We start from the raw sequence: 23812 nt of genomic DNA, 5'->3' as shown, positions 1-23812 counted from the left end.
ATATTGTAATAATAATATTATTTTAGTTAGGTAATAATATTGAATATTATGGATTTTTCTATCCAGCCAGCTGGATGAGCTTTTTCAGATGTTTTCTTCTGTAAAAAAGAAAAACGGTTAGCGGCAGAACTCAATAGCTCAATATGAAATTTATAAACACAGGTCAACAGGTTATTGAGTCAGAAAAGTACCCACTTCCTATTTGATATCTTCAAAGAGAGATAGCTTGCCTAAGTGAGAAGTTTTTGTGCTGGGCTTACTCTTTAGGACTCTCATAGCGATCCTTGAATTCTTTGTTATGTATGAAATGCTTTTTGTAGAAAACCCCTGTTTGTTGGTGTCTGTGTCTTCTGGTGACCATTATCAGGACTGAAAGTGATGCAAATTTTAAAAAACTGGATTTGTCACTGCAACAGTAATAAAGGGAAAATCTTCCAAAGGGGACACATGTTATGGTGACACCTGTCTAAAGCTTACCACACGCGTTACAGTCTGATTGTACAATCTGCTTTATATAGTGTATGCTAGGATGAGCGGCGCAGCAGGAGGGGCATTTTGGCAGGATGTTCTGGGGAGGGGGGTTTTTGACCTCCCTGAAGCCATCCCCTTACCTATGCCCCTGGATAACAAGTATGTATAGGAAGGGCCTGCCTGATTTGATTTAAAGTAATTTGATAATTTAGGTAGTTCCTTTAGATCTGGTTTAGTATCTAAAGTTGCTAGTAGAGATTGTAAGGTCAGACTGTAACATGTATGGGCAGCCTAAAAAGATCCTCTTTTACTTTCTGCTGTGTGTATGGCAGCTGGTCAAACAGAAACCTAGCAGCTTCTGTCGAAGGGGCATGACTGAAAAAAGTCTGCTGATCGGCACCTGATTAGTGCTCTCAGCTAATGCCGTCCCCCTGTCAGAACACAACAGTTTAGCAGGGGGGTCGCTGTACTAATATCTGATAGTTTGTACAGTGCCTTCTCCTCAAAGCTTCAGTTTTAAGCCTGCTGGGTTGAACGAAATAAAATAAAACTACTAGTGAGTACTTGGCTTACAGTAAGTAAACTCTAATATACAATTTCAGTTTTCTTTATGCCCTTTACTTTGTTTGTTGTACTTGAATACTAAGCTCAGTTGGTAAAAATATGAATTGGACTCTAACTTCCCAGTGGCTGAGCATTTGGCAAGCCTCTCATACACTTCATTAAACTGTTCTCTTCTTTACAGTAATTTCCATGCTACTCAATGGCTGTGAAAAACGGTGCTTTCTTTTTTTGGCAGGTTTGCAGTTTACTGAAGGGGCCGCTGTCTCTGAAGGATCTTGCACCTTTGAAAACAACACATGTGCCTACAAATCTGCCTTTGCCTTTCTTCCATGGGTTGTAAATTTGGAAGGTACAGTCAATGTAATTTAAGTCTACTGTTTTTTTCTTTCGCAATAGTGCAATGAGTGCTGTTTGGAAATCTTTATAAACCTGGTCATGTTTACATTCACATGAAGAGTAAAGCACTAGGAAATGTATCAAAGGGTTCATAATCAGAACATCAGAATAGCAACAGTACTACTGTATATCTATCAGTGGCAGGTATCCTGGATTTGCAGGACTTGTCCATGGCTTCAATGTTTTGTCCCCAGAAATTTTAATGGTTTTCAGAGCTGACTAACTATTCTAAAGGCCTGTTTTTTTTCCAAAATAAAGCTCAACAATAGAACGATTAGACTTCATTCACACAGGGGCAACTTTGGATCCGACTTCAAGTCGCCTCAAGTTGCGCTACATGTACAAATCAATGTAAGTGAATGAGAGCCGTCTTAATGCACACTACTGAAGTTGCTCCGACTTCAGAAAAGGTTCCTGTACTACTTTAATCCGACTTCTAGGCGACTTGTACCCATTGATTTCAATGGAAGCCGCCTCAAAGTTGGATCTCCATCTATATTGACAATGTCGCCTCTCTCACAGAATAATCTGCTCTCGAGGGGGAACTCCAAGCCAAATTTTAAATAAAAAACCAGCATGGAGTTCCCCCTCCAGGAGCATACCAGGCCCTTAGGTCTGGTATGGATTTTAAGGTGAACCCCCTGCGCCGAAAAAACTGTGTGGGGGTCCCCCCAAAATCCATACCAGACCCTTATCCGAGCACGCAGCCTGGCTGGTCAGGAAAGGGGGTGGGGATGAGCGAGCGCCCCCCCCTCAACCATACCAGGCCACATGCCCTCAACATGGGGGGGTGGATGCTTGGGGAAGGGGCTGCCCTGCAGGCCCCCCACCCCAAAGCACCTTGTCCCCATGTTGATGAGGACAAGGGCCTCTTCTCGACAATCCTGACAATTGGTTGTCAGGGTCTGCGGGCGGGGGGCTTATCAGAATCTGGGAGACCCCTTTAATAAGGGGGCCCCACATCCCGGCCCCCCCACCCTATGTGAATGAGTATGGGGTACATCGTACCCCTACCCATTCACCTGGGGAAAAAGTGTCAATAAAAAAACACACAACACAGGTTTCTAAAGTAATTTATTAATCAGCTCCGGGGGTCTTCTTCCGACTTTGGGGGTCTTCTTCCGACTTCGGGGGTCTTCTTCCGACTTCTTCGCTCTGTTCGGCCTCTTCTCCCAGTGTCCGGCCTCTTCTCCCGCTCTCCGGCGTAGTCTCCCGCTCTTCTGCCAGCTCCTCCGCTATCTTCTTCCAGCTCTTTCACTAGTGTCCTTCTTCCCTCTTCTTCCCTCTTCTCTCTTCTTTCTTCTTCCAATGTTGACAAGACGCTCTCTTCCGCTGTAATGGCTTGTGTGACGTGCGCTGCGAATTATATAGGTATAGGACTTATATAGGTATGGGGTGTGGTCACTGGGTGATGTCACACGGTGACCCCACCCCTTATGACGTCACAGTCCCAGCATGCCTTTGGGACTTGACGTCATAAGGGGCAGGGTCACTGAGGGACATCACCCAGTGACCACGCCCCATAGATATATGAGTCGCCGTGCACGTCGCACACTGCATTTCAGTGGGAGAGAGTGTCATATCAACATTGGAAGAAGAAAGAAGAGGGAAGAAGGATGGAGGAGACCGGGCTCCTCTGCTAGTAAAAGAACTGGAAGAAGATAGCGGAAGAGCCGGCATAAGAGCGGGAGACGACACTGGAGAGCGGGAGCAGAGGCCGGACACTGGGAGAAGAGGCCGAACAGAGCGGAGAAGTCGGAAGAAGACCCCCGGAGCTGATTAATAAATTCATTTAAAAACCTGTGTTGTGTTTTTTTTTTATTGTCACTTTTTTTCCCCAGGTGAATGGGTAGGGGTACTCTTACTCATTCACATAGGGTGGGGGGCTGGGATCTGGGGGCCCCCTTATTAAAAGGGGGCTCCCGGATTCCAACAAGCCCCCTGCCCGCAGACCCCAACAACCGACGGCCAGGGTTATTTTTCTGTTATGTAACCACACACCTCCCTAATGTTTTCCATTTGGATGAGCTGTGCTCTTTGACTGGCCATACATTATACACAAAAATAAAATACATAAAATATGAGGTCAGGCTTAACCACTTTCAATTTGTTTGCAATCAAGCAGACCCATGTACTACATAGTTGAAGGTAAATCTAAAGGAAATTCTGTAATTATTATTATTATTATACAAGATTTATATAGCGCCAACTTGCATTTTATGTTGCGCTTTACAATATAAGGGCAGACAGTTCAATTACAATAATATGTATGGCCAGCTTAAATGCCTCAGTCCCTATCCCCCTTTTACATTTCCATTGTTTTGTTCTAGATGTATTAGTTATACATTAGTTGTCATGTGCTTGATTTACCAGAACTGGAGAGTGCAAAATCTGGTGCAGCTCTGCATAGAAATCAATCAGCTTCTAGGTATTTTTGTCAAAACTTATTTAACCACTACAGATCCGCGCTATTGCCAAATGACGGCATTAGCGCGGACCTACATTTCCGGGACTACGTCTATTGACGTCGTCCTGGTTACGAGCGGCCTGCGCGCCCCCTGAGGGGCGCGCGCGGCGCGCTCTGTGATCGGCGAGTCCGTGAGACTCGCCTGATCACCGATCCGTGTAAGGGGTCGATCCCGACCCCTTATCACGTGATCAGCTGTCAGCCAATGACAGCTGATCATGTGATAGAACGGAGCCGGTAATCGGCTATTATTCCTCCTCGCGCTGACAGCGCGAGGAGAGAAAAAAAAAGCCGATCACCGGCGGCCGTGATCGGGACATCAGTCCCGATCACGGCCATCAATACAAGGGACCACCTGCCACCTGCCTGTGCCCACCTGCCTCCCGCAGTGCCATCCTGAAGTAAAATAAAAGCAAAAGTAAGTGCCCCCCGTCAGTGCCCATAGTGCCCACAGTGCCACCCACAGTGCCACCCACAGTGCCACCCCACAGTGCCACCCACAGTGCCACCCACAGTGCCACCCAATCTGCCTCAAAGGTGCTGCACCCCAGTGCCGCCCATCAGTGCCCAGCAGTGCCGCCCATCTGTGCCCAGCAGTGCCGCCCATCAGTGCCCAGCAGTGCCACCTATCAGAGCCACCTATCAGTGCCACCTATCAGTGCCCATCAGTCCCATCTATCTGTGGTACCTATCAGTGCCCATCCGTGCCACCCATCCGTGCCACTTATCCGTGCCACCCATCCGTGCCATCTTATCTGTGCCCATCTTTGCCCATCAGTGCCGCCTTATCTGTGCCCATCGGTGCCGCCTTATCTGTGCCTATTAGTGCCGCCTTAACTATGCCTATCAGTGCCCACCGGTGCAGCCTATCAGTGCCCACCAATGCAGCCCATCAGTGCCCACCAATGCAGCCCATCAGTGCCCACCAATGCAGCCCATCAGTGCCCACCAATGCAGCCTATCAGTGCCGCCTAATCAGCGCACTTCAATGAAGGAGAAAAATGACCCGTTTGCAAAATTTTATAACAAACTATTAAAACATGATTTTTTTTTTTTTTTTTTTTTGCATCTTTTTTTGTTTGTTTAGCAAAAAATAAAACTCTGAGCTGTAACTAAATACCACCAAAAGAAAGCTCTATTTGTGGGAAAAAAATGATAAAAATTTCATTTGGGTACAGTGTTGTATGACCGCGTAATTGTCACTCAAAGTGCATCAGCGCTGAAAGCTGAAAATTGGTCTGGGACTGAGGGGGGTTTAAGTGCCCAGTAAGCAAGTGGTTAAACAAGCTGAAGTTAGAAGCTGATTGGCTATCATGCTGCACCAGATTTCCCACTCTCCAGTTTTAATAAATCAAGCCCTTTGTGTAGTTCTAGAAATGTACTACAATAAGCCTTTTATCCAAGCTCTAAATTATTAGATGTGGTAAAAAAAAAAAATGCAATTATGGGGTAAACCAATTATTTTATGTATATTATTTCATTGTGGACCACGTAACCAGGAGTGTGTTTTTTGACTACACATGTTGTACATGGACAAGGTGTCCATCTTTCTTATTTCTTAAAGTTGGGAGGTATAGATGTAGTTACGAGACGTCTGGCCACTGGGGACACAGCATTAAAGAGGAAGTAAACCCTAATGGGTTTACTTCCTCTTTGTCTCCCTGCAAAGGTAAAGCATAATGGGCTAATATGCATCGCATAGTAGCCCATTATGTGTCACTTACCTGATACAGGAGCCAGCGATGTCACTGCTGTCCCCTGTAGCACCGAGCGTCCATCTTCTTCCGGGTATCGCTGCTCTGGCCACTCACAGCACCGGAGCAGCCATGACGTCACTCCCACGCATTGCGCACGGGAGCCGCCACTAATGGCATATCGCTTTTAGCATAGGCATGCTCACTGCGCCTGCTCACCGCTGTCTACGCCGCATGCGCCGTAGACAGCGGTGCCTGTCTTTTTGGAAATATCTCCTAAACGTGCAGGTTTAGGAGATATTTCTTGGACCTACAGGTAAGCCTACAGGCTTACCTGTAAGTCAAAGTGGTTTGTAAGGGTTTACAACCACTTTAAAAACCTAACATGCATACTGGCTCTTTTTTGGGTTTATGTGACCCACCCAGTGGTAGACTGTGCACATTTTTCAGTAACAATGAGGTTAAGTGATCCCACCAGCAGTTTCGTCTGTCAACACAGGAGCTCAATGTTGAAACATATTACCCTTGGCGAGTGGTAAAACTTGGGTAAATGAAAAGGGACAGAAGCAACATATCAATGTAAAGAATTGTTAAAAGGTGGGAATAAATATTTAAATACAAATAAATACATTAAAGCGGAGCTCCACCCAAAAGGAGAAGCTCTGCTTGACTGCCTCCCCCCCCCCCCCTCCACTGTTACATTTGGCACCTTTTGTGGAGGAGCGGGTACCTGGTTTGGACAGGTATGTGCACCCACTTCCAGCTCAGTTCACTGTGGCAAATTGAGCTGGAAGTTCAACCCCCCTCCTTCCCCCATCCCAGGCTTCACTCCCGGATTTCCTTAGCTGAAATGGCGGTTCAATTGTGTTTGTATTTGCTGATTTTACATTTTTGGGTGATTATATGATGTGATTATATGAATGCACTGAATTCCAGTGGCAATAATCAGAGGATTCTTGTGGCTAGGATGACAGGTTTATGCAAACAGCAGTGGTCCCTCACATATAGCTGCATACTCAGCGGTTAAATGAGGGATCGGATTGATGAGCAACCCTGGGTGCAAACAGATGCATTTAGGCTCTCACATCCATCCCTAACCACATATAATACTGCTGGTTGTTCGGACACATGAAAACAGTGATGGTTCCTCTCAGCCTGCCATTACTTTGTACAGGCTGAGTGTCGCATGCACCTGTCATATCAACCGCAGGAATCCACTTATTATTCCCGCTGGAATTCAGTGCATGCATGTTATCACCTGCGTAAAGGAGGTCTAACTAAAGATAGAAAAAAAGCTATACATTTGAATTTTTGCTTTAAAGGATTAAAGGAAATGTTCTTTAGATGTTTTTGAAACAATTGTTTTTAACCTGAAAAAATACTATTTTATGCATATAATATTTTTATATTTAACAGACCTTAATATGACCACTTTAGTTATACCGTGTTAGCACTACATTTCCTGGAAATGATTTTATGAGGTTGGTTGTCCTGTAAGGCAGCCGCTTAGTTTACATAAATAGCCAGATTAGGCACTCACAGGCTCATTTATAACAGAGAGTTAATATCACTATCTACAGGTATACCCCACTTTTAAGTACACGATAGGGTTTACTTAGTAAAGCTGGAAAGTGCAAAATCAGGCTCACTTCTGCATAGAAACCAATGAGCTTCTAACCCCAGCTTGTTCAATTTAAGCTTTGGAAGGTCGTTGGTTTCTATGCAGAAGTGAGCCTGATTTTGCACTTTCCAGCTTTAGTAAATAAACCCCATTCCATACTTAAAAACGGGGTATGCCTGTACTCTATTTTGCACCTCTGTGCTATGCAGTCGGTGGCACATCTCATTAAAAAAATGAGTATGTAGCCTGTGAAGTCCTACGGAGTTCTCTGTATCTGAAATACAGCAGGCAGTATTCTAGTCTTACAGAAGAACCAAATGCCTGGCAAGTAACATCTGCCACTGTGGTTACATAGTCAACTGCTGATCAAATGGGGGATTCCCACTACTGAATTAAATTAGCTATTTATATATTCACACACATTCATTCCCGAATGGAAAGTTGCATTTGTCAGCTGTAACTGTAGCAAAGGGGGTATTCTACCACACAACTGCTTGGAGAATGAAGACCACAAGTAGCTGGATCAATTTTGTGCTGTGAATGTTTTACATTTATTCAAGATGACTTGAGTTAACTTTATAAAACAGTGTTGTCATGGAATCTGTTCTTGGTATGTCTTTCTGTGCTAGCAATTATTTGTATTGTGAGTTATGAAACTTTAAGATACATTTATTGGGCATGCTACCTTCACTAGTATAAAATATTTTCACTAGCTCCCCCCTATGGTTTGTATACTGTATTTGTGGCTGATTGGCTGCATATCTGCATCTCTACACATTTGGGCTCCATTCACCCTTGTACAACTCCAAAGTCCTTAGACTTTGGAGTGGAACTTTGGTGCAACTTTGATGCAACTTTGGATGGTTGTGACTTGAATGTTGGAGTTGACCAATGATAATGGACAATGGTTGCAAACTGTTGCATGTATTACATTCAGGTGTTACTTTCATGTCACATTTGAGGATTTACATTGCAGTCTATGGTACTTAAGTCGCATGAAAGTATCTTCATTTCAGAGATTTCCCCTCACTTCCGCTCACAAAACTTCTGTTAAATAGCTGAACATAAAGCAGGAACTGAAGACATTTAACAAAAGGCTACGAGCAGGCACATTATTATCACAGACGAGACATGCAATGTCTCTTCTACAATAAAATACATCTACCTACCTACTTGCAACTTTTAGTTTATATTGCTGGCAAGGTCCCTGTGTGAAGGGAAGCCTGATTCCTGCACATGTGTCATCCTGCACTACCTGAAGACTGGATCCTGAAAAGAAGATGCCAGCACTGGCAAGGGACCTGGACCATTAGAGAGGAGGTAAGTTTTGTGCCTTTGGTTCTGTTTTATTTACATCATTCATGTCATATTCATGAAAGTTCACCAGAATGTGGGGAAGAGGCCCTTGTCCTTCAACATCAGGACAGAGTGCCCTACAAGGTAACATCCCAACCTAGGCTCCAAGCCTAGATAACGGCCTTGGTGGAATTTTAGGGGAATCCACCACAGCATTTTTGTTCCTGTTTAATTTTGTACACTTTGTCACTTTAAAAAGACTACATCGTACTGTTTGTAACACCACGTGCAGCTTTAAGCTATCCAGCAAGCATGTTATTTAATGAATTTATGTCTTTTTAATGCTGCCCTCTTAAGCCATATGAAAAATTTCTCTCTGATGAAAGGTATTTAAAAAAATAATAATTTTGCATTGGTACATGCCCCCCAGTGACAGTGACTACCCATGCCCATTTCACAAGAAAAGCTATCCTATCAGCCTTTTTAAAGGCCAGAAAAAAAGATATTTTCCCTTCCTGTATACGTTGATGGGGTTTGGTGCTAGGTTTGGGGACTTTCTGTTGAGTTCACCGAACCTGGCTAGAACCAAACTTAGCTAAGTTTGCTAATCCCTATGTTTAATAACTAATATCCCTTCAATATAATCCTCCATTATTATGTAGGAATATTCTACAGATGCAATTTGATCCTTAAATTTTAAATTCCACATCAAATTGTATAAGCTTCAAAGCAAATAGCAGTTTCAGTGGAGAAATTGTGCAAAACACCTAGTAAAATGGAGAGATCAAAGTGTAACAAAATCAGGCCTGAGAATAATGATTTTGATAGCAAAGCTAATTCAAAACAGAATATAAAATGTCCCGTAAATTGCAAATTTCCATAAGGATCAGGCAGAGGCAGCCAATTAGTTCGAAACAAAATCCAAATAGCAGCGCAAATCACATAATAAGACAGGCCCAACGGATGACTGTTCCAGGTTGAAGGTAAGTATACTAGGTCTCCTATTAGGCTTATCTATTAACGGGGGGGGGGGGGGGGGGGCTGGGGGGGGGGGGGAGTGCAGTCATCACACAGCAAGATCATTAACATTCCCTACACTGTGGCAAACGAAGTGTGACAACATCCTGGTCATGTAAACACAGGCACTGGTGTGCTTCATTGTGTATACAGTAAATCAGTTCCAATAACAGTATGTTTAGGTATTCTGCCTATATTTTTCTTTTCACGTATTTATAATATAAGTGTTAGACACATATATTATATTAAAAGAGTACACTATATGACATTAGTAAAGGACATACAAAGTAAAGAAAAAATCAAAGGCACTGTATATGCTGAAGTTTAGCTCAAAATGTTTTTTTCCATGCAGCTTTAGTGACCTAACTTACCCATGACATGATAACGTATGTCCTATGTCTGTCTGGCAGCTGGATCCAGTAGAAATCTTTTGTGTAGGGGGCCTGGTCTTCTCCCTGGTGCTGAACTCCCAAACTGAAGGGATTAATAGGATTGGGTATCTGGGTTGAACTCAGTAGAAGAAGCTCCCGACGGGGACCCACCCTTTCTTCCCCTCTCATCCATTGATAAAAGCCCATCCATTAATTACATTATTAAATTGTAATGCGATCTGTGAGTGGGGTAGAAAATCTCGTCATACATCAGATTCTCCCTCATTGACAGATTGTGTTAAATACGGAATGTGATTGTAGCCGTATTAGTGCAATTGTGACAGAGAAAATTGAGTACTGTCCGTGATACTTTTTTTATTTGCACTAACATACAGTACTGCTTGGACCTTGAAGAAGGGGACATACCCGAAAGCTTGTCCTGAAAAATTGTATGTTAGTGCAAATAAAAAAAGTATCACGGACAGTACTCAATTTTCTCTGTTAAATACGGAGTAATTAATGCACAGGATTTTCTCAGTTGTGGAGAGGACTGGAGGGGGCAGGACCCTGTTGAGAGTTTTTTCTGTTGAGTACAGCCCAAAGACCTGAACCTATTAACCTCATCAGTGCTGGAAGTTTAGCGCAAGGGAGAGGACCAGTCATTACTGTACAGAAGTTTTCTTCAGGATCCAGCAGCCTGCAGGATATGGGCTATACGTCATTACAGGCAAGTTGGGTCGCTAAAGGTGTAGGGAAGAAATAATTTTAGCTAAAAACAAAACAAAAAAAAACATAATGAAGTCCATCAAAGGATAGTTAAAGCCACAAAAAGTAATGTTTTGCAATGCAGCTTCCCTTTCATTAGAAGTGGTGGCTGTATTTGTTTTTTCTATTTAGGCTACAGAAAATTCCTCTTACAGTGTCCTTGTAACCTCCTATGCACCAAACTGAAATTTCATCAGCATTCTTAGTTGTCTTCTGTGAACTATAAAACCTCTCCTTACTATGTAATGCAGATCAGGAGAGGAGGGGCGTTATTAATCACAATAGTAAACACTGAATGAATCAATTTCATTCAGTAAAAATGGTTGCTTATTTAAAAAAAAAAAATCCTGTTGACAGAGTAGTACAGCATTACCATTGCAACACTGCATTGCTCTGGTCACAGCGTATATAAAAAAAAAATAAACTGAGAAAAAAATGTAAAAAAAAAGAAAAATAAAAAAAATGTAAAAAAACAAAAAAAAAATGTGTTACATACTGTCACCATTCAGTGCTCCTGATCACTGCCACACCACTGGTGACACTATGTAAAAAAACATAAAATGTGAAAAAAATATATTTTTTTTATTTCTTCGTTTTCCAAAAAATTGTGGCAAAAAATTACAACTTCAAAAAACTTGCCATGCCTTTTACTAAATACCTTGGATGGTCTACTTTCTAAAAAACAGATCATTTGGGGGTATTTTGCTACAGAATAAATAATATACACTGATTTTAATTATGTTCACCAAAGAAATGCAGCAGAATACAGTTTGGCCTAAATTTATAAAGAAAGAGTATTTAAATTTTCAGTCTGTTTTAATTTATTTAGTAAACGATAAAAATCTCAGTGGTAGTTAAATACTACCAGAAGACAGCCCTATTTGTGTGACAAAATTTTTAAAAAATTTCATATGTGAACAGTGTTATATGACCGCGCAATTGTCATTCAAAGTGCGACAATGCCGAGGGCTGAAAATTGGCCTGGGCAGGAAGTAGGTGAAAGTGCCCATTATTGAAGTGGTTAACTATTCTTCACTATAGACATTAGTGAAATATAAAAAGCTACTATTTCAGTCTACAAAGGATTTGTTCTCACTAAATTGTAAAAACACTATATTTAATCTGTCTTATGATTGTAAGATTCAAGGAGGCCTACAGCAACCAAATATAACTTCCCTTTCATTATTTAATTTTAGGCAACAGAATGAAAGAGAAAATCTCATGGGTCAGCATGGGCAACCCACAGTTTTCATACAGTCTCATAAATGAGGCTTTTCAGACAAACCTATGATATTGTGTAATTGTGGAAGTATTCATATCTGACCGGAACTCATCAAAGGTGCAGACTGAAAATGTTTGAACTGCAGCCATACATTTGTAAAGCCAATTTAATGCGATTTGATGTGACTAGTCTTCTACTAGTTGGGAACTTGTAAATGCCAACTTGATATTTGTAGAGTAGCAGTGAAATAGCATCTTATTTCACCTGGTTGGCTGGTGTTGACAAAGCACCTATTTATGATAAAGTCTCTAATTTGGGAGAGCGCTTTAGGTACTTTTAGCGTAGAAGCACATACAGCATTATTGCACGGTAATAATACATGCAAATTTGTTGAGGAGTGTAGCGCTACCATTGAAAGGAGCCGCTGGACTTCAGGCCTATTTCCCCCCCCCCCCCCACAGCGCCCACAGCCAGGAAAAAGAGATTTTCCACACACGCTCAAGAAACAATCTGAAGGTTGTGGTTTTTAGTGTTTATTTTGGAAGAATTTGGTAAGGGTACATGGAATGCCCAGAACTGAAGAAAGCTTGTAAACGTGTAAAGTCCAACTAATGGTGCAGCTAAAACAAAGATAAATGTTCTAAGGTCAGTGTTGAAGAGACAGCCCCTGGCTGTATTGCACGGCACCTGGCTGCTCTAGACCCAAAGTAGAGATGTTGGGATGCTCTTGGCTGTCTTGCACTGCCCGAAAGCTGTCCCCTAGGTCCCAGACATGCATGGCATTGCATTACACTGTCCTTTCTGTTGCTTCAGGTATGATGGCTGTTGTGTACTCACTCAGTCCCTTTAAGTAGCTCCTAGAAGGCAGAAAGCTGCTGCACAGGCCTCTCTGCTGAACAGGCTGCTTCTAGCATGGCTTAAAGTCTGCAACAAGGCCTAGCCGAAACAATAGCTAAGTGGTGTCCTGGAGCTTTTCTTCTTTCCCTCCTCTTGCTCTTTCTCTTGTGCCCTAGGGGGAAGGGGCAGAAACTCCAGCACAGGGGTCACCTCCAGGCGGCTTGACCCTGGACACTGCTCACAGACTGCCAGGCTTCTGAGTATTTATAGGCTGTGTTCCCACCTTCTGGGCTCACCTCCCCAGTTATTGGTGGAAACTCCATAAGTATTCAGGCTGCAGTATCTGTCCCCTCCACTCACTATGTTCTGGAAATATCCAGAGAGTTCCAGAAGACAGGGGGAGGTAACAGAGCCACAGCACGTACAGCACTGCCTGGTCTCCTAAAAACACTTAATTCATGCTCCTCTGCCTACCAGGGAACCAAACTAAATTTTCCTACACCAGAAACAGTGCTACAGGGGATTGCATTATCAGATGTGGTTCCTGCATTAGTTTCCTTTTTTAGGCTTTTTCCCTCAGCTTTTAACTGGTGATATGACCTCCTTTAATTGTGTGTCTACACTCTGAAAGAAGTAGCGCATGGGCACCTTTGGACAGCAGCATTGTCACCCTGGGGAGAGGGGAGAGTTTTAGATGTACTAACAGGTTTAGATACACTAACAAATTGAAGTCAAACTGCAGTTACAGAAAACATTTTTATATAAATAAATAAAACTGATCAATGTAAGTACCTCTTTCAATGTTGAATGATATCTCTGTAACTGCTACGTCTACAAGAGAGCTTGTTCTTTTGAAAAACAACAGCCTTACTGGCCAGTTCACCAGGTGAAAATATAGGAATGAAAGCCTATAAATACAAAATAATGCAGCCATCACATCTAAGAATTGAAAAGTTGCACTATAAGAAATGTTTGCTTTTTGGTTTAATACCACTTTAAGAAAAATCATGGTCTTGAACAGGTAATCAAAAGCTGGGCTAAGAAATACAGACTTTTCATCTTTTCCACTTTTTCTTCCAGTTTGTTTATTTCCTGGAAAGTGTAGTATTATGTGTGAAAACTTGGAAATTGACCTTTTACATGGAAATAGAGTCTGTCTGCTTCTCCATGACTCATGTAGCTGCACCTCCAAATGGCTACGGGCTCTTCTGCTATTAAAAGGGATTGAGTAAGCTGCTTACTGAGTCCTTTAAAAGTTTTTATGTAGAATAGGGTATTATATGTTCAGTCTGGCATATTGTGGAAAGCGGTTGCTTTTACCAATGAACTTGACATGACTTGTCATTTGGTATGCAGTTTTGCATTGTAATGTACACTAGCCAGTGACAGTAAGCCTTGTTCACATGGGCTTCAGCTTCTATTAGAGTAGTGTATACAGCAGTGATGGCGAACCTCGGCACCCCAAATGTTTTGGAACTACATTTCACATGATTCTCAACTACACTGCAGAGTGCATGAGCATCATGGGAAATGTAGTTCCAAAACATCTGGGGTACCAAGGTTCGCCATCACTGGTATAAGCAAGCTTTTAAAAGACGTTTGTAAAGGTTTCAGAAAACGTCAAGCAGCTTTGTTAATCATTCAACTCCAATATGGGGAGGTTAAACACAGATCTTAAAGAGGTTGTAAACCTTCCTTTAACATTTATACCTATAGGCAAGCCTAGAATAAGGCTTACTTATAGATACTGTAAATACCTTCTAAATGTGTGCCGTTTGCGAGATATTCATTGTTTACTGCACCGATGATGACATCGGCACATGTGCTCTGAAGGAACGGCCGTCCGTGACGTTTCTTCAGGAGCATGTGCCGTGACTGGCTGTGATTGGACACGGCCGTCATGTGATCAGGAGGGCCAATCACAGAGCCCACCTGCCGATCAGAGATGCGCCATGTCCGGGTGACACGAGCGCATTGGGATCACCCCGATGCGCACGCACGTGCGATCCGCCTCCTTCTGAGGGACATTCATTAACATCCACTCTGAAGGAGAGAGCGCCCACCCGGCCTTTTGTGTGCAGTGGCCGTGTGGGAAGTGGTTAAAGAGCCAGCAAAGGCTTTTTGATAAAAGCCAGGCGCTGCAATCTGCTGGTGGCACCCGCAGTGGCTCGCAAGCTCTCCTGTTCCTCTTGGGGGATCATAGGAAATTGCTTCCCCAGTGAAAGTAGGAGGAACTCGAGGAACATCTGTTCCCTCCTGCAAATAATGATCAAGGAAGCGTGTATTCACTTCTGTCATTTCTCGGCTAGTGTAGCCGAGGATACAGCTATTTAAACACAATCTGTGTTTGAATAGATGCATTGGAGGGCAAACTTGTCATCATGTTATCTCAGATGAGGCTTTTTAGTAAAAAACAACAACAAAAAAAAGAAATTAAAGGGTTTGTAACCCTACATTTTGATTTTCTGCCAGCCCCTCTCTTTTAAGCTTCCATCCTGCGCTGTGTCATTGTTTATTAGAAACAAAGCCTCTAAATACATTTTTGTGAAGTATCTTCAGGCTGGTCACGTGACTCCCAGCCGAGCTCTCCCTTTGACGTCAGGAAGGAGTCATGTGCGTGCCGAGCTGGCCACTTGGCTCCTCTCACTGTGGCCTGGGATCAAAGTATCAGAGTGGCCGGGAGTCACGTGACCAGCCTGAAGATACTTCACAAAATGGTCGTTAGAGACTTTGTTTCGAATAACAATGACACAGTGCAGGATAGAAGCTTAAAAGTGAAGGGCTGGTAGAAAATCGTACTATAGGGTTATAAACCCTTTAATTTCTTTTCTTTTTGTTGACAGAGACAAAGACACAGACCCCCGAACTGACAGGCAGGGAAAGGAGGGGGGAGAGCACAGAGGAGCATAGAGGAGACACAGTGGGATGATGGAGGCATGTAAACTGACCATGGTATCAGGGCTTAGCAGCCATGATAAGCCTTGGTCAGTTAAGAGAGGGGAGGGCAGAAACTGTCAGGATCAGTTAGGTTTTTTACAGCTTACATAGGGGCAGGTTAAACAGCATAAGCACTGTGCTTTTTAACCGGCTATGAGGAATCAGAATATCTTCTTTTTGTTTTTGGGTTACAAACACTTTAAAAAAAAGTGTAAAAAAAAAATTGTAAAATAATGTAAAATAAACATTAAACATTTTTTAAAAGCACCTTTGTGCGATACTACATATAAGGTATTGTCACAAATGTCAGCGTGAGAGCTATAATTCTATGGCCATAATTCACAATTAACTCTAAAGTCATAATCTGTGAAGGCTTTTAAAGTGTCACCTATGGAGAATTTTTAGTACCATGTTTTTTTGCAGGGGGTATGCGCAATTTTAAAACGACTTGGTATGGTATTCCTTGATACAACCCAATCTTTAATTTTTTATCAAAAATTGGTATAAAGTTGTGTTCTTTAGCACTAAAATTCATTTAAGTATATTGTTTCCCAAAAATAGAAGAAACATAGAAGAGTGGTGGTAGAAAAAAGACCAAGTGGTCCATCGAATCTGCCCCATTTGTTTTGTTTTAATATAGATCTAGGTTTGCCCCAAGTATGTTTGAATTCACTTCAGATGACATCGCTTGAGACATCCCCAGGATGATATCTTTGAGACAAAATGCATCAGGCAGAGCATATCAGTGACGTCATCGCACCAACATGGTCGAGTGATGCTGTTTTTTGTATGCTTATGCTTTGTTTTAGAAAATGGGAGTATGCTTCATTTATTTAATAATACTGACCATTACTTGCTACACTATGAAGTTTCTTTCTTATTTCCTATATCCTGGATGTCTTTTAGTTCACCATCATGCGGTGACAGATGTATAAGATATCATTCTGGGCTGCTTTGATTAAATTTGGATGTTACTGAGGGGCGCTGTTGGACTCTTATGCCGTGATACGTGTTGTACGCCACCACGTTCTAAACGAACGGACTTTGGTGTGATCGTGTGTAGGCAAAGTCCGTTTCAGCGGAACTCCGTCGGAAAGACCGTCAGAGTTTATTCTGACGCAAAAAAACGGTCCTGTGTTGCATTATATTCTAAGGTCAAAGCTTCTGGTAAGCAGCGTGTGCATATAAAAGTGGTGACACACTGGATTTTGTTTACACACAAGACACTGCACAGCTGATTTTGTCACTAATGTTTGGACTATTTACTACATTACTGTTGATCACGTATTTCTCCACAATATCACTAAGATTATATGTTTTTGTTGTATTTATTTACTTATGCTACATTAAGATGTTAGCATGTGTAGCAGTATTGTGAAACACATAATTTAAAAACAGTACAATTTGGATATATTATATATCACGCTGTTTTATTATGATGATTTCACTCTGAATATTTTAAGCATAATTTGACGTAATTTGATATTTGACAGCGTAACACATTTTTTATAACTTGATAAATATTAATTTGATAAATAACTTAGCAAATATCATGCAACATAAAAAAAACTGCGTCTACCACCATTTTATTCTCCAGGGTCTCTGCTTTCAAAAACGACATACTTTTTGGGGAGTTTAACAAATGCTTTAAAAATTTAAAACATTTGCTCTGGTAGGCAGGTGGTTAAAGGGTAACTCCACTCTCGTGAGGGAAAAAAATAGCAAATAAAGAAAAAATAATATAGCATATATAATTGCGACACGAATCATATTGTAATTGAATGTGATTAAAAATTACCTTTCCTTTTCAATCTGCAGCCACTGTAGTTCTCTGAGAATGCATTGCAATATGGCTCAATGAAGTTGTTCTGTACACAAAGTATGTACTGACCACTCCCCAGAAACATAATCTCCTGCTTGTGTGATTGGCTCATAAGTTTTCCCAGAAGTCTGCCTAAGATACAAGTCACATTTCAGGCATCCCCTGCAACCAACAAAAATTTCATTTTTGGAGAGACACTTTTAAAAGTCTAAAGGGATGCAGACCCAGCAGATTTCCTCATTATTGCTCTGCAGCTGCACACTTGACAGTTAATTAAGAAACCACTCCCATTAGAACCACTCAGTACAGAGGCACAGACAAACATGGATTACTTCAGACACCTATGCAGTTTTAGTGCTTTTTGCATTTTGCAGATGTGCACTACAGAACATGTTCCATAGGAAACAATGTTAAATGGACTGTAGTGCAAATCTGCAAAATGCAAAAAGCACTAAAACTGCATAGGTGTGAATCCAGCCTAACAAAGGGTAGGAATCTGCAACAAAGGTTGTTATAATCCTTGCAATGTACATAGATCACCCAGACGAGAATGTTTTTTTTACTCAACAAAAGTGGAGTTAATCTTTAAGGTCCACTGAGGACGTGGAGCAGACCTTCAGTCATTTCACATTTACGTTTAATGTATTTTTATTAAAAAAAGTATATGCAGAGTACACCATGGTCTGATTTCTTTTATCTTGAGTGGAGTAGAGCACAGAGGAGGACAGAGTGTCAGAGCAGTTCCAGCTGCTAGAGATAGCGTATATGACCTTCAATTACAATATAAAATTAATCTGAAAAGGTGAGCAGGTTTCAAATTAAGGGTGGAGATAAAACACTTTTCATACCGGGTGGAATTGCGCAGAAAAGGAATTTCCTATGCTGAAAGCATTGGAGAATGGAGAATGATACAATACTGAAGAGTAATTTTTGGGCAGTGTGAAAATTGTGGAACGTTTTTTTTATTTTTTTATTTATAAGTTCTTTTCGGGACACATCATGACACTAAAGCCCCATACACACTATCAGTTTTTCTGCTGAGTTTTTCCTTCAGATTTACCAAAACCATGTAGTGCAAGGGCCTGCCTGATTGTATACACATTGAAACTCCGAAGGTATGACCTCATATTATATGGTTTTGGAAAAACTCAGCAGAAAAACTGATAGTGTGTATGGGGCTTTAGGCCACATTCACACCTGAACGATTTTCTGCTTGAAGCTTGTAGCTCTAAAACACTCAGTAAGCCAAATTCCATTCATTTCACATCTGAGCACTCTGTTGCCTGAAGCAAAACGCCTGAAGCTCAAAAAAGTACATGTGCTTCTTTTTGGCAGATTACAAGCATTTTTGGCCCCATAGAGTTCAATAGAAATGCCTGACTTGAACGTTTTAAGAGGGTTTCTGCTCAAATAGCAGCTCTCTACCCTTAATTTCTCTCCTCCCCCTAGTGCTTTCTATTGGCTAAACAAAAAAATGCCTGAAATTGTAAAATGTTTGTAATACACTTCTAAAATGCTTTAAAAAAAAAAAGCAAAAAAAGCCTGAAAAATGCCATTAAATCGATACTCTCAGGCCTAATTCTCACCATTGCAATCTGGGAATACATATGCAGAAACCTGCCTCTCAGAAATAAGCGAAAAAAACACGTCAGACCGTACATTGTGCGTGTAATGGCATTCATTCTTAACCGGCACCCCAAATGCCGGTTGTAGTGGTGCAAACAACATGCTGAAATGTTCATTGCTAAAATGTTCAAGGTTCACTGCCAAAAAAGGTGCAAGAGCTCCTTTGATGCATTTTTCCCGTGAATGGGCTGCCCTATGCTGACTCTTGACACATTTGCAAAAAAAGTGATAAAATGTGATTAACATTTCCTTTGGGAGTGATATGTCTATGTGATATACAATCATACTGTGTGCATGATTATTTTAAAAGGTTAGCTGTATAAAGTTAAGTCGTATATACACGCCGATGTGAATGTACAATGTATGTAAAGCACTGCGTAAATTGACGGCGCTATATAAGTACCTTAAATAATAATAATAGACACAACACAACATTTAGACAGAGTTCAATCCAAGCTGTTTATAGCTGTATAACCCCAGTACAGATCATTCTCCCTTTGTCCCAAGAATAATCCTTAATTGGACATGTTTTTGTAGTATATCCCTAAGCTTCACTGGCCCTTATTCTTGTTGACAAAATATTTATGTTCACATTTATCAATCACAGCTTCTTAAATTCCATGTCATTCCATTATGTGGAAATACTCTTTTGGCGACTATATACTGGGAGGCTTACAAAATGAATTATTTGAGACAGAATTTTTTCATAAATTAAAAAAGATCATGCCGAATCCTTATGTTATTTGTCCACGTGTCTAAGAACATATACCTTTTGAGGAAATGGAAACAAAGATGGAAAAGAACTTTTAGCTTAAGTCTTTGCTCAACATTTTATTGTTCTCATTTATGGCTTCGAAGTGTGAATACAAAGAACTATCATTATTTCTCCCAAGCTACCACTACAATTTTCTAGCAATTGCAAATGTTTTATTGCATGCTTGACTGCACTTTTATTAATTTTATTATTTTTGTAATCAAAATATGAATGAATGTGGTTACACTTTGAAAAGTGTTTGCCTAGCAAACACATGGCGGTTAATTTACTAAAAGAGTAGAAACTGTTCAACTAGCTTAGTAAGTAAGGGAAGCTGGATTCACTTCACTCATGTCAAGGAAAGAATCCTAATTTTTATAATTTCACTTGATTTTGATTAGACATTTAAAGTAAATACTGCTTAATTTTATTACACTCAGTTAAACATTCATTTTGCTATGCTAGTGGAATAGTCTTTGCTAATAAACCAACTATATGATGTGCACAATGACTCTAGGTCTTAAAGCAGGATTCCGCATTTTAAAATACTGCTGGTATAATTGCCTGAAATGCCCTCCCATCCTATCTTACCTACCTAAACTTTTTTTTTTTTAACCTGTCATCTGGAGCAGGGATATACTCATTTAAAGTGGTTCTAAAGACAGAATGCTTTTTTACCTTAATTCAGAGAGTGCACCTTAATGTAGAAAACCACTCTTCTCCTCCCCCGGCCCCCCTCATACTCAGCTGAGTCCGAACTCAGTCCAGCACTATGCACAAGAGCAGCAGCTCTCTCGGCTCTCTCCCTCCTCATTGGCTCACAGACAGTAGCAGTAGCACTCTGGCTGCTGTCAATCACAGCCAGGGAGGATGGTGGGCTGAGCCATGCTCTGTATGTCTATGGAAACACAGATCTGGCTCAGGAGCAAGCCCATTCGGATGCCCCCATAGCAAGCAGCTTACTATGATGGGTGCTCGATGGGAGATAGGAACCAGGAGCACTGACAGGGCACCCAAGAAGAGGAGGATCGGGGCTGCTCTCTGCAAAACCATTGCATAGCATGTAAGTATAACATATTCGTTATGAAAAAAAATAAAAATAAGGGTTTACAATCATGTTAAGTCTGCCATCTATGTCCCAAGCCAGCGCCATTTCCTAGTGTGGGGAAGCATTAATCCAGCACTGCAGATGTATCCAAACTATCCAGTCCCTTTAGGTGATTTCATCCTCCACTGAGAGGACTCTTCCACAGGAGCACCAATAGAGAGTGTCCATGTCATGTAAGTAGTGGGTCTCAGACTAGGGGATGAGAGGAAATCTAACACTGGGAACTAGCTGACAGAAGAAAAGAGCAATGACCTTATTAGTATGATGATGATGCAAGCTCACCCTTCCCACCATGCTGTCTGCCAGGGCTTCTCTGGATTAGAAGATCATCTTAACAGTATTGAGAATCTTTGGCAGGTAAGCTAGGCAGTATCACATTTTTTTCTTTTCAATTATAAATTATATTCAACTTTAAAATTGACCTACAATATATTTAAAAGAAAAAAATCTAAGCTACCGCCATGGCCCTGTTTATTTCTACAAATAAAGGCTAAATACGGCTGTGAAATACTTACATTACAGTACTTGAAAAATAGGTCATTGGGAACCATCGGGCTGTCAGTCACTGTGATCTCTGTCAAAGGGAGACATTTTTTCTTTGCATATGTCAACTTTAATAACTGGAAAATATTCCAGATGAAACTGCATATTATTTTTGTAAATTTAAGCAGAAATACTAATAGCAGAGTTATAATATTTTGTCCATAGTATGGTAATAGCCATAAAATACTAGAGACACATATTTAAACCCCTGCAGTACTGGATTGAATTCTCCTATTAGCTCTACATGTGTATACCAAATGTGGCACAGATGTCTTGATATCTTTTTATAGGCATGGCATAACAGAGTTCATATAGACACAGAGAATATGTTCCCAGAAAGGTATGTAACTTTGAATACATTGGTCATATGAAAAACCAGCTTCACTTATCTAGCCTCTAATAGAAGACAATTGCCGAGTCTATTCCAGAATTAATTCCAGAGTGTTTTATTAAATTATTTCAGGAGATAAATTAACAGGGGCCAGAAATATTACTAGAATGTGTGTGTATATATACATATTGTCAAAAGTATTGTGAAACAGGCATCTACACGCACATGCACTTTAATGGCATCCCAGTCTTAAGCCTCTTACACATGATCTGATTTTTGGCAGGGAATTTTGTGATGAAAGACTGTTTGCCTAAAATCCGACCATCAGTACTCTCCTTCAGACAACTGTTGTCCAACTTTCCGCCAACAAATGTTGAGTGGCAGGCTAGTAAATTTTCAGAAGCCAGCGGTCTGTTGTCAGATTTTATTATCGTGTACAAGGCCGTCACATAAAAGTCCAAAGTACAAACACACATGCTCGGAATCAGTGCTCACCAAACACGACATTAGAAGAAGGTGCCCAAAGGGTATATAGTACGTCACTATGTTCGTGTTTGTTGGCCGACAATTGTGTACCATTAGTATGCAAGACAAGTTCCTGGCACACGCCCTTCGGACAAAAGTCTGACGATCTGTTGGCCTATGGGAATGTTTGACTATTCTTTCAGAAGTGCATTTGGCTCGCAATTTCCGCTCTAATTCATCCCAAAGGTGTTCTATCAGGTTGAGGTCAGAACATGCAGGCCGGCCAAGTTCCTCCACCCCAAACTTGCTCATCCATGTCTTTATGGACCTTGCTTTGTACACTGGTCCAAATAATTTGGTGGAGGGGGGATTATGGTGTGGGGTTGTTTTTCTGGGGTTGAGCTTGGTCCCATAGTTCCAGTGAAGGGAACTCTTAAAGCGTCAGCATACCAAGATATTTTGGACAATTTCATGCTCCCAACATTGTGGGAACAGTTTTGGGATGGTCCCTTCCATTTCCAACATGACTGTGAGCCAGTGCCCAAAGCAAGGTCCACAAAGCCATGGATGAGCGAGTTTGGGGTGGAGGAACTTAACTGGCCTGCCCTCAGCCCGATAGAAAACCTTTGGGATGAATTGCAGTGGAGACTGTGAGCTAGGCCTTCTAGTCCAGCAAATGCTGGAAGAATGGTCAAGGGTGGGCCAACGCAATATTGAACCCTACGGATTAAGCCTGGGATGCCAGTAAAGTTCATGTGCATATAAGTGTAGGTGTCCCAATACTTTTGACAATATAATGTATAGTGTGATATTGGGGGATCCTGAGGTCACCAGCCAGCCATGTGGCACAAATGAATAGGCTTTATTCCTTCAAAGCAGGCAAAACAAAGAAGCTTCCTTCAGCATAAACAAAAAAACAAAAAGTCCTCACATGTGTGGCTCAAAAGCAAAGATATGGCTTACCACCACCACCACCACAAATCTTGTCCTTTACAGGGTTTTAAGTCCCCAACTGCTCCAGGGGTCCCAAAGAAGAGGTCTCCACATCTTAGCACTGTCCCAGTTACAGACAGCACGCAGTTTTTTCTCAGAAGTGTGTCCTGCGTCACTCCATACCTCATTGATACCTGTTGACTGCTTACTGCACCAAGGGGTTAACAGTAGCACAGTTAACCAGGTTCTGCTCTCAGGTCTGTACTCACAAGTCCTTAAGTAGCTGGATGCCTCCCTCTGGCATCAGGCAGACATTTGCAAAGTTGACTCTCCAGACTGGTCCATGGGTGAGATTCCTCCTTCTTTAGCTTCAGAGATGTCTTTGGATGGATAGGTCCACTAGCTTTGTAGCTGGAACTTTATTGAGCTTCTTAACAGGTGTCAGATAAGTAGCCCAGGAGGACAAAAGCCCTCCAGATTGGGTGCCTCTCCTCCTGGAACAGGACCCTGATTGATCCAGCTCCATACTATTTATGTTCTCCCCAGCCACCTTCTGGGCATACCTTCCCAGG

General features: G+C 41.5%; 1 protein-coding gene across 2 annotated transcripts in view; it reads left to right on the top strand.

Moving 5' to 3' along the window:
- The window catches only part of MAMDC2 (MAM domain containing 2), a 147903-nt gene that overhangs the window by 37192 nt on the left and 86899 nt on the right, over positions 1-23812 (top strand). For both annotated transcript variants that reach the window (XM_077474957.1, XM_077474958.1), the window contains exon 2: positions 1271-1384. In XM_077474957.1, coding sequence (XP_077331083.1) covers positions 1271-1384 — 114 coding nt within the window. The remainder of the gene's footprint in view (positions 1-1270; positions 1385-23812) is intronic.

This window comes from Lithobates pipiens, unplaced genomic scaffold (genome assembly GCF_037356315.1).
Source record: "Lithobates pipiens isolate NorthernLeopardFrog02 unplaced genomic scaffold, aLitPip1_a1.2 Scaffold_13, whole genome shotgun sequence".
Lineage (NCBI taxonomy): Eukaryota > Metazoa > Chordata > Amphibia > Anura > Ranidae > Lithobates > Lithobates pipiens.
The sequence above is the reverse complement of the archived record's forward strand: the minus strand, read 5'-3'. Positions and strand labels throughout refer to the sequence as shown.